At 39.6% G+C, this 12270-nt stretch overlaps 1 protein-coding gene across 2 annotated transcripts in view; it reads right to left on the bottom strand.

Annotated features, from left to right (window-relative positions):
- PCCA (propionyl-CoA carboxylase subunit alpha) overlaps positions 1 to 12270 on the bottom strand; it is a 271414-nt gene that overhangs the window by 10332 nt on the left and 248812 nt on the right. For both annotated transcript variants that reach the window (XM_088159871.1, XM_014873333.2), the window contains exon 22: positions 5594 to 5734. In XM_088159871.1, the coding sequence (XP_088015997.1) occupies positions 5594 to 5734 (141 nt within the window). The remainder of the gene's footprint in view (positions 1 to 5593; positions 5735 to 12270) is intronic.

Here is a 12270-nt window from a genome sequence, read left to right as displayed (position 1 = left end):
GGTCATTGCACTCCCACTTATCCAAAACACACTTCCCCAACTGCCTCTGCCATCCCAGGGTGCTGGGGAAGTGATATGCAGGCAGAGCACTTCTGGGGCTATTCTTCTGCTAACTCAGCCCAATCTGTATCAATCAACGTTTTTAGTAACAGCTAAAAAGTTGTTTATTACTTGAAAAGGCAAAGCACACCAAAATAATAATTAAAAAAAAGTATGAATTCATCTCAAAGGATTGGTAACATTTTTCACCCTTGGAGGAAACTCTAATAATATTGACTATTTCTAACTCAACATGAGAGGATTTCCTTCTTAATTACACCATACTCAAACACAAATTTCAGACTGCCCAATTGCATAAAATATATAGTAAAATTTTTTCAAGTCAAATATAAAAAAAATACATCAATATATTATAACTATTATTATAGTGGGGTTTTTTTCCAACGTAACCACAATTATTACTTGTGGCCCCATGTAATAAGAATGGTGAAATATTTGAATACTTTTACTGTGGAAATTATACAACCACGAAAAAAGTTTTCATTTCCTGTTTACCAAAAGAGGTTTTTCCCCAAAAAGAAAACCCCAAAGAAATTTGTCAAATACATAAAAGCATAAAAACTATGTAAGGTTTGTGACCATATTTTGTCAAGTTTGCAAATTCCCTTCAGCTGACAAGTGGAGTTTATATTTGCTCTGAAGAATAAGACTGAGGAAAGAAGGGAAAGAAAAAGGTAAGACAACAAAAGAAAAAAATGCTCATACAAAAGAGAAAAGTAGTATTTGAATTAAGTACTATCTTACTAAATTATTGATACTATATTTATCCAAATAGAATATGAAACTTAAGCAAATACGTTTTTACTGTTTTAACCTGGATGTTGTTTCTGTGGTATAAATTCCAATTAGTATAAGATTAAAAAAGGGGGTTTTTTTGAGGTCTGAATGTCAAATACAACTTTAAACATCACACAACTGCCTGATGGCAACAGGTAAGGTTAAAACTCACCTTTTCTTTCACAAGAATGAATGAAGTAGTAACTAACAGAATTTAGGAAGCTCTTTTGTTTTGGTATTTAGTAGTGAGCATTTCAGCAGTAACAAAACATCTTTTCCCCTAGCATAAACTTCCCAAGGCTTGTGAGATGGAAAATCATGAATAAAGATTTTTTTAAAAGCTATTTTTCTAAAGAATAAGAAGAGAAACTGAAATAAAATGCATGCAACTGAACTGAAAGAAGAATGCAGTTCAAAACTTTAATTACTTTTAAAAGGTGGAAACACAGTAATGTCTTTTGTAAGTTAGACAACTATAAAAGCAGCCTTCAAATTACTCAGTTTTGAAATTACTGAGACAATTAGCATCTACATTTAACAGCTGACATTTTGGTAGGAAAAAATTCATCCCATGCAGTATTAATGCCCATGGTTACACTAGCATCAATCTGAAATCATAAGGAATTTTTATATGAGATAAGTACATTTAGAAAATGGCTTGAATGGTGATAACTTCCAAAACCTGGAGTAATCTTAGTCTACTGGAAAGACAGGAAATGTAGAAATTTCAGTGAAAATAATTAATAATCCTCTTATTTTGGCTGTAGTCAAACACTGAGGTGTTTGACTTTTACATATTTATTTAAGTGTGGGGGGAATCACTAAAGTGATTTAGGCTGCCAGGTATTAGGCATTAGTTTATTGACTAATGCTTAGCTTAGTAACAACACCTGTCCTGGCTAATGTTACTAAAAAGGAAAAACAACCAACAGAAACAGCTAGAACAAAAACACCTTCGCATTCCTGACAGACAGAAAACTGAAAAAGCAAAAACTTTGTTCATAGGTGAAAATATAGCAAAGGCTGCAAGGCAAGTAGGACAGCTAAGATCTTTCTTTGTTGCTGTGGAAAGTTCAGACTACCAAATTTGGAATCAGTAGTGGGAACACCTTGGGTGTGTCTGCCTTAGGAACAACAACATTGCTTTACCTGTGCAACCACCAGGATCTACTCCTGCACTTTCTGTGCACAGAATCCTACATGCACACAAACCACACCAAACAACTCAACACAAAGAAGAAGTATTTTCAAGTGCTTGCCTGTGTCCTGCCCTCTGAGTAAATAAAGGAATTTGTGCAGTTTCTGTAGTTTTTATGGTGCTGTCTTTGTGGTAGCTGTGGTGAGACTGGAACCACGTGCAGTGCCATCTTCACATTCTGGCATAAAAATCCTGCTGTGTGCTACCAGGGTTACCTTGTGCTGCCATCAGGGTCAGCAAAAACAGAGTGCATTACCTGAAGTCCATGGTTTCTCTAGCCCATGAGGAACCAAAAAGTAATTCTCCCAAAACCAAATTTCATCCTAATGCACACAATCATTAACAACTACTTAGAAAACTAATACACAAACACCCTCATCCCATAGTAAGGGATATATTTCCTGTATTAATGGGACTGTGTTATCATCAGGAATGTAATCTAAATTTAAATCTTCTTTCCCTAAATAATATTAACCTTCTTTCTAGTCAGCCAGATTTCTGTTTCATTGTTTATGTTGCTTTCTGCTTCTGAGTGCCTTCATTGTGCTTCCAGGAATAACTGAGTGACAACTAATTACAGTCTTCTGATCACATGAAGGAAAATAAAGAAAGTAGAAAGTAACTAAAAACCTAAAGAAATTGGCAGCATCACAAGTTCTGCTTCTCTCTAAATGACAAACAGCACTTCCCCACTGTGTTACTAAAATCTACAGATCATCTTACAGACAAAAGAAAATAAATTCCTTGCATATGCAATATCTTTTGGCAAAAAATGAATTGAAAATTGCTTATCAGACCAGCTGGATAGAGGATGCTCATGCAATCTTCTATCAGGCTTCATCAGACCAAAGTATTTCTCAGCAACAGCAGTCCAAAGAGAACACTGTGCTTCTAGTAAAAAACAATGACACATCGAGTGGGGAAAACTAACCCAGAGATCAGCACTGCCCTCTCATTTGGCTACAGAAACGTGGAGAGGGACTAACCAATGCCATATGCTTTACCTGACCGGGCACAGTGCCCTGGAGCTGAACCGTACGCAATAAACACGAGTTTGCAAGCACGGCCAGTCAGACAAAGATGAGGTGACCCTCTCTAGGTGCTTTTTCACCATTTGTAAAGTTACACCTGAAGGAGGGGGGTGACAGCTCAGCTCCCCGTGCTCCTGACCGCTCTGAGAGTGTCTCTGTGAGCACAGGGACTGTGCTGCTCTAACACTGCAGTGCACAGCTCACAGCTTGGGGCAAACAGTCTCAGAGCAGCTATAACCTGACAGCTTTATTGCTAGCACCGGCAACACCTGAGGGGAAGGATGGACAACTACGTTGCGTTCTCCCATTTTTCAGCTGTGCTGTTTTCACACACTGTGCAAATTTGAGCTGCCAAACCCAGTGGCAAGCAGACAGAATAGGAGCGACTTAAATTCCCATTTCTCCAGCACGCTAAAGAAATCAGACTTTTCCCAAGCAGTGCAACAAAAAGAGCTGTATTTATCAAGGAGCTACAGCTCCCTGCCCATCATGCCTTCAGCAGCTGTAGTGAGTGAGCTGGGTTCTGACAGACAGCCAAGACGTGTAATCTGAATCCCACCATCCCACTGCTTATTCAGTGCCGATGGCTGATGTTACCCTCCTTCGCTTGCTTGCTCGCTTTTTTTTTAACGTTTTGACACTAGTCCTGAAAAGGAAGGATTTAAGTTAAACCCTTTTCAATAACGCAAATGTGTTTTTTGCAATTAAAGCCACACAATTAGCAATGACAAGCTCAGGTCAGCAGAACATAGATTATGCTGTTCAAATGCTCTGCCACTCAGTGCCTCCAGCAAAAAGCTGCAGGAGAGGAGAAGAGAAAAAAGAAATCTCACACACATTATTTAACAACTTGTGCTCTGATGCACAGCACCACTTGTAGATTTGTGGAGGGAGGTTCATTTATTTATTTACTGAAAATCCCTTAGGCTCTGGCCTCCTTCTCCACTGATTGTATTCCTTCAAGACAACAAGAACTGTTCTTCAGGGCAAGAAAGCTGGTAACATTTAGAATTAATTTCTCAAAAATAAATATTAAACATAATTTTAAAGCCTCAAAATCCTTAACTTAAAAATATTTCCCTTAATTTTTCACAAAAAGAAAAGTATTTGCTTACGATCTCCCTCATTCAGCCACTTGTATTGCCCTAGACAAAGAAAGCAGATTCCTCTATCTCATGACATAAAGAATAATTTTAATTGAATACTGTTCCTTTTTTTTAAAATATCTAAACTGTGTGTCTGCATGTATAGATCATAAACAAGAAAGCTAAGTGTAGGAGCTAAAATAATTTCTAATTTCTTACCAGCTTAAGATCTGTTTCCTCTGAAATGTCTTTATTTCATTACTACAAACATTGGCACCTACAGATCTTTCATATTAACATGATGACGCTGTTTTCACTGTACACAGACAGAAACAATCATATATTTTAAAAGCAAACGTGGTATCATAGCAAAATGTAAGCAAATATACCACTTTGCCAGGATGATTGGTGACTGCCACCTAATAAGTACAATGCTGATTTTGAATTTCAGATCTTGATCACATTTTTGAACCATCTTTCAAGAAAAGCTAGGCTTCACTGCCATAAATTATGAACCCTGTGACTGAAGCTTCTCTTTGTATCTAAGTGCTACATACATGTTTGTGGCATCATTTAACTGACAACAGTACTTTTAAATTAATATGCATGATCTGATTCAAATATTCCTGTGCCTGTAATCACTCCCTTGTTTTCAATGGTTATGAGAGATAAGGGCCTCGACCTTAGAAATAACATATGATACAATGTGAATTGAATTTCATATAAAGCTGAGTTTAAGTCTGTTTATACACAACTTTTAAACAAAAATCCCCAGACCAGCAACAGCATAACCCCTTGTCCTTCTATATGGCAAGTTTATTCCTTCTGCAAGACAAGAAGACTACCACATGAGCCTGGAAATTCCCAGCATAGAATTCCTGACTCATGTGTCTTGCAAAATGATAACACAAGGCTTCTAAAAAAAAAAAAAAAAAGGTGGTAAAGTTAAATAAAGTCCCGTGTCCCTTTTTTTCCTAGTAATATTTTCATTACTTCAGGGCAGAAAAGCAACAATTTCCTCTTGCTAGCACTACAGGATATAGATACAGATATAGATATATAAATATACGTACACACTTATGGGAATTTACTTACTATTTTCTCCCTTGTACCTGTCCTCCCCTTCAAGGTATTTGGGATACAAAACCAAGCTGTCTCTGAGTTTCTGCTGTGAACTTGTACCAGGCTGAAAATTTTCCTTTTAAAGCCAGTTTAATTTGAATTGGTTTTCTTTATTAGTTTTTATAATTCAAAATAAAATAGCATACATCCTTCAGCCCACTTTATTCTACAGGTGATTTTTTTAAAAATAAAAGAAACAGAACCAAGACAACCAAAAAAAACCCACACCAAACCATGTGACCTGTAGATTAAGCTGCACCAAGGCAAAATTTCTGTGGGATATATAAGGAAAATACAGATATATAGATCACATTTCTTACCATGTCTCCAGGATTGACAGAAACTGCCACCACTGTTCCAGGCATGGGAGATCTCAAAATGCTGGAGGTGTCCTCTGCTGCTTTCTCTGGCATGTACTTGCTCAGCTCTGCAGCAACCTTCGTCAGTATTTGCAATTTGTACTAAAGAATAGGAAGAGGACTGGTTTAGAAAACTTTACCTTGGTGAATTCCAGTCAACAACCTTCATTATTTTATGGCATGTTTTTATGAAATACATCTGTTAGCTGTTCTTCACAGGAGTGTCGACAAAACACTGTTTGAAATCTTTATTCAGGGTTTCATTTTCAGGATGTAGAAAGAAAAATATGCAACTCCAGTCTGCAGCAAAGTGCACATAAAACCAAAGAATCAAGTACAGTAAAGAGATGTTGGATTCATTTTAAAATTGGGGATAGGGAGGGGAGATGCAAATTTAAAAACAGAAATGCCCTTATGCTTGCTGCACATTATCTTTGGTCAATATGGAATATTGAGGGATTCTTTTCCAGTGCAGTGATGAATTGGAAATTGACCTTTTGGGAAGGTCTGCCAGACTTTCAATGACATGACTGATCTTAAACATTATGTTTACCTTTTAAACATTTCTTTTTACCATGTATTTAATATTTGAAGTTAGCAATTTGCTCAGATTTTGCAATGAAAACGTATTAATTCAACTTCAATTCTGATTTCTCATGCGTAAGCAGAACAACCAAACGCTGTTGTATTGAATATGCTTTATCTGCAATAAAACTCATCCAGCAGCCTTCACGTGTCTGGAGAAAGCATTGTTTTCTCTAGTATGTTTTACAGCAATTAAAAACAGAGGAGAATACGATGACCCTCGGGTGGGAGCATCCCTTTGAACGAAGCCTTTCGGAAGGCATCTATATGTTGCCTAAAATGATTTCGGCCTCGGGGCTTTTAGTTTTTAAAAACTTGCCATCACTTGGCGAGCTCCCTGCCCCCGGACGGACGGACGGACAGACAGACAGACAGACGGACGGCCGGAGGGAGCGCACGGAGCCAGTAGATGGCAGCAGGTCTCTGTGTGACACTGCCGCCTCGCCGGGGCACAGCGAGCGAGGGCCAGCGCCGCGCTTCATTAATAATTTAAACAAAGGTTTTAATCAGAAGCATCCGACGGACGGCATTTACAATTCAAATGCGTATTTTGCTGATGTAAAGTTCAACACCTTGCTTGGAACAGTATGTTTTCCTCCAAAACAATTAGCTATTGTTTTATTAACAATAAAATGTCTTTACTTCTCATTTTTACGTGGACAGAAAAAATCCGATACCCTTATGGTGAAGGTAAAGGGGGACTCTACCTTCTGCTTCTGTAGGAAGCAGAACAAGGTATTTAGAAATACATGCAAAAGGTGATTAACTCTGCAGTGACATCTTTAAAATGCAGCTCTCAAAGGTAAATTAAAACAACGTAACAGAGGATTATCGTCCTCCATAAATGGTGTGTGGACACACAATGTTTTGTGAGATGAACAGTGCAGCCATTCACTCAGAAATACTCGCTCCTAACCAGAAATAGAGGCAAATAGTTACATGAACAGACCCTGCCACCACACCCCAGTAAGGGTAATAAAAGACCACAGCAATGTTCCCTGAAGCTCTAAGTGGCACCCAAAGATTTCAGGACCCGTTCCCAGCCATGTGCCTCGGTCACAATCACCGTGGCACAGGGACACAGCCCCCTTTTGTATGCAGAAAGCAGCTTTAACTCCAAGCCTCCTGCAGGCATCATCGCGGCAGTTCACGCCGTGGCAGTCACAATTTGCACCCCAAAGCCCAGCCAGCTCTCTCCCAGCTCAAGCCACCGCGCTCAGTGCGCGATGCTCACGGTGCTTCCCTTTTTTCGCACGTGTGCGAGCAGACACGGACACACGCTCCGTGTGCAGGGACAGGGCAGGCGATGCCTATAGGAGAACTGATGACACAAGCTGCAAGTAGAATTGCAGCAGTGTGACAAGTCAAATAATAACATCTTATGCATGTTTCTTTACTCTTGAGTGTCTGTTTTGCAATCAAGACGTACAAGTGTCTGCCAGTTTCTGAAGGATATGATCCTTAAGTGAAATTACTGTGCAAATAAAAGCTTTTTACTCCTATTAAAATTCATCTGAGTCATAAGTGGCAAGGAAAAAACGCTTGCAGAGTGTATTCTGCTGTCAATCCAATAAACATTCTGTGTAGAGGGACTATTTATCAAAGATAAATTGTACTTAAAAGTCCTTCATTAAATCTATGGGGGGGAATATAATTACAACAAATTGCACAGTTTCAGTATCCATGGTTGGTGTCTTCTTTGTACTCAGAGTTTGAAAATAAATTAAAAAAAAAAAAAAAACGAGAGAAAAAAAGGAAGAATGCAGAAATAAGTTATATTTGTGGACTGTATTGTTGCCTCTTACAAGAGACTATTTTGATATGATTTCAAAGGATTAGGTTTAGGTGCCATTTAGTTTTTAAAGCCACATTAACACTCCTGAGCTGCCCAATTTCAAAATTTAAACTCGAAGAGAAAGCCAGACCTTCTGCATTCATCTAGGTTACAGTATTTCACAGGGGTTGAAATACAGAATTCCCTATGCACTACACAACATTCAACAGTGAGGGAAAAACACATTTCTCAGTATGCTGCACTTTAAAGCTCAGTTCTCCACATCAAGCTAAAATATCCCTAGCAAACATTGTTTTTACTATCTTTATAATTTTCATATCTTTTAGATTCCTTTCTCTGCAGGACTCCTGCTTTGCTTGGAGTGAGATGTAAGAGTCAGTACTCTCAAAGCTTTAAAACGTAGGTCTTTGTTATTGATGAGCTGTTCCTTTTCCTTTTGTATTTGTTTATTGTTCTTTAGTCTGTTTGGGGGATAAGCAAGTTACTGTAATCAAAAAGTAAAAAATAACAACAGTAAACTTCTGGGGAAAGGCCTTTTTTGGCACAGTTGGTTCACAAATGACCTTTCAGAATATAAAAAGACATAGCTGAAAAGAAAGGTTCCTTCTCTAGGATTACCTTTGATGTATTTCTGCTGCTGGCTGCACCCCACTAAATACCTGCATAAATATCCCTTTGTGATGCTGCTACTTATCCCTGGAGATGAGTTGTGGAGCAGGGTGCAGGGTGCTGCTCACCGTACCCGGGTGCTGCCTGCAGCTCAGTGAGAGCCACAGGACCTGCCCGCCAGTGCTGCCACAACAAAGACAATTAAGAAAATACCACATATTTTCATTACATGACAAACACTGCTGCTATGCCTTTGATTTAGCGAGAACAATGCTGAACATAGGAAGCAGAAGTTTTGATATGCTGCTAACCAAGTGCGGATGAGATTCTGATTTTCTTCCTTTATGCACAGAAGGAGGAGGAGATGGGAGAAAGAAGAGGGCGTAAATTGGGGAAGGCTGTCAAGTTTGGGTTATAAACAGAGACCAGGAGGTTTCCACTGGCCTAAACCAGAAGAAACATTTGCTGGAGTCATAAATAGATTGCAGGTGGACCCTGAGAGCAGGGAAATCTGCTAGCCATCAGATCTGTGCTGATGAGTAGTTGTCACCAGCCACTGCTCCACTCCACAGGGTTTCAAAGCCCAGTTCCGCCAGCCAAAGTAAAGTCAATAAAGCAGTACCAAAAGGAGCCATACAGCTTTTGATGGCACAAAACAGGTGTTTCTTTTCCACCAGACCACTGGACTCCATAGTCAGTTGACAAAAATTATAGGAGGGAAAAGTGATGTTAACTTAATCGTTTTCTAAGGGTAACAGCATCTTGTCCCACCTCTCCCACTAAATGAATTGGGTGTTTATGTAATGCAAAACTACCACTTACAACCAAATCTCCATGACAAAAATAAGAGCACAAAAAGGTGCAGTAATAGCAATACAGGGCGGGGGGTAGAGGGGGAAGAAAGTAAATACAGTGAAAATTATACCTTGGGTTTTGTGGATTTTTTTTTGTCAGTACATTCCCTACTGATCCCCCAAGTCAGTAGACAAGTAGACTGATTGCTACAAAAAAAGATAGCTAGGGCATATCTCACCCCATCTGTGCTTAAAAACGAGTTCTGTAGTTTGCACAGATACGGTTCCCTTATCATATACATCAGAATATTACAAATCTTCACCAAAATGCTCAAAATTGCACTCTGTTACGTCTCACATTAGTTTATTAAATATGATCTTCCCTGTACACTTGAAACTCATGTCCCCAGAAGCTGTAAATGTTCAAACTCCATTGGAGATTTTATAGAGTAATCACTACCCATATGTTACTTACGTTAGTGTTTGGACTGCTGACCAGATGTGGATTTTCAGTATGCTTTACCTAAATGTTCAACCATGTTTTTCAAATGTCTGTCATTCCTGTGGTCAGAAGGATGAAAATCTGACGTAGCTCAGATTTCAGTAGAGAAACTGTCTGCTGTGTGTCTTCATTATTTTCACTAGCCTCACAGTCTCGGGTTTGGAACTAGTGAAATGTATTAACTGTGGTCACATAATTTCCCTTCAGCGTTCCCAATCCACATCCTGTCTCAAGTCACTTCCCTGTTGTCACCTGTGGTTTGACGTCACCAATTCACATGGAGTATATTACTCTGCATTCAGTGGAAGCAACACCAAGCAATGTTCCAGTTCCAAACACAATGAGCAAGCTGCCTTTTTTATTAACCATTATACACGTCAACATCATGACCATGTCCTTGCTTAGATTTCCACCACAGCATCTAAGCAGGAAAACAATGAACTTATTCGTATTATTTGAGGATGTCAGAGCCACCTTCATTCAGAGTCAAGGATTCCTTACTGAAACGAGGAGATAAAGGACATTTTGCAAATCACAGAGGCTTTTTTCCCCGAGCTCTAAGTTCTAGAGCTAATTTGCTTCCACGGGGTGGTGGTGAGGATTGGCATTAACACCTGTACAAAATAACAGCACTTTTAGTCTGATGGGGGAGCAAACACTCAAACTGTTACAGAGACAGCTGATGAAAAAAATAACAATACGAAAAATCTCAAAACAGTCAGAAAAATAATGAGCCTCTAGTAGCAGCAAAAGAAAAAGAGAACCGAAAGTAGCCTCACCACCACGCAGTACTCACTCCAGCAGCAGAAACTTAATTAGACTTGTAATTCAGCCACATTTCCCACTTCCCATTCCTTGTGTGATACACAATTAACACTCTAGAGAAACCTACGAAGGGTTAAAGCCAGGCAAAGAATAGCTTCCCTCGGTTTCAGACGGAGGCCGAGCGGGCAGAGGCGGGAGCGGACAGCCGTACGGACAGGCGGACAGAAGGACAAGCGGACAGAAGGACAGAAGGACAGGCGGACAGAAGGACAGGCGGCGCTGTGCCCGGCCGGGCGGCGCGGGGAGCCGCAGCTGCCGCCGCCGGAGCAGCGCCTTCGCACGGCGCTTTGACAACTCCATCAGCGCAGTCTCAAGGTAGCTGTCAATCAGGATGCATCATTTAATACAACAGCACACTAAGGATTTTCTCCTACAACCCACATGACAGCGTATCTACAGCTCTATTTATATCAGCGCCCAGTTGTGTTTACAATGCTGTTGTAATTAGAAAAGATGCAACAGGCAGCAATATTATTCAGATTCCCATTTTGCCATGCTGCCGTGTAAAGTGCGATCTTGCTTCACAGAGTCATGCTAAATGACAAAAGCGCTATTTTCTTCAGTCTCTGTGCTCAGACAGCACTTCATTTGCAGCTATCTATAATTAGATTAATGGTGTAGTGCCGTACAAAGCAGGCCCACTTCACATCAGATAGCATATGAATTAGGACAAACACTTATTTCAATTCCAGGCAGAGAAAGCAGTGACTGGGGTATTTAGCATACCCTTTATGGTGGAATGAGATGTTAATTGTGTACCATTACCTCTAAACTGCTTGCTTGTTGTATAAATCACTGTGCTAATTGATGCAGAGATAGAAACGTAGCCACAGGCAAGAAAGCAACGGAATGAGAGCTGAAGATGGTGGATAAAGGATTATCGGGTAAAACCATATGGAGATGAGATTCCTTTGAAACCTGCCCACAAGCACTACTACTATGAACTACAGGGGGAAAAGTGCTACACGGATGCTTAAGGAAAAAAAAATTATATAGTTTACATCATCGTTTCAGAACAGAATCTTAGAAGCGAATCCAAGCCAAGCAGAAAACTGAAGAATAAATGTGTGCAATGAACTTCAACACGTGCTTCCAAAAGACAAGTAGCAGGCTGAGCCTGGCCTGGGAACAGGCACCACACTGCCCGGATTGGGGGGCCTGAGTTAATAAGTAACACTTGCAAACTATGCAAAGCAGATGTTCTCATGACCCTACCGAGGACTAGAAATGCTGGCTCTGAAAACATAAAATTGCTGTGCAAAAATAAAATAAAATTTAAAAATTATTTTGAAATATAGAAAAACCAACCAAGACATTCAAGTGGCTACTGATAAACTAAATGTCCTAATAAGGAGGAAGAAGGGAAGCAGCTTTACACACCTGAAATAAAAATTATTCATATTCTGGCCCATACATATGCAGACAAGAAAACTCGCAATAAATCCCCCTCCGTGTAGTGCACAAACAAGAGGAGAACCTCTCAGAAGTAACAAGTAGATGTATCAGCACCAAGACTATCAAACCCTGC

Source organism: Sturnus vulgaris, chromosome 2 (genome assembly GCF_052056855.1).
Source record: "Sturnus vulgaris isolate bStuVul1 chromosome 2, bStuVul1.hap1, whole genome shotgun sequence".
Taxonomy (NCBI): domain Eukaryota; kingdom Metazoa; phylum Chordata; class Aves; order Passeriformes; family Sturnidae; genus Sturnus; species Sturnus vulgaris.
Note: the sequence above shows the minus strand (reverse complement) of the source record. Positions and strands in the feature narration are given on the sequence as shown.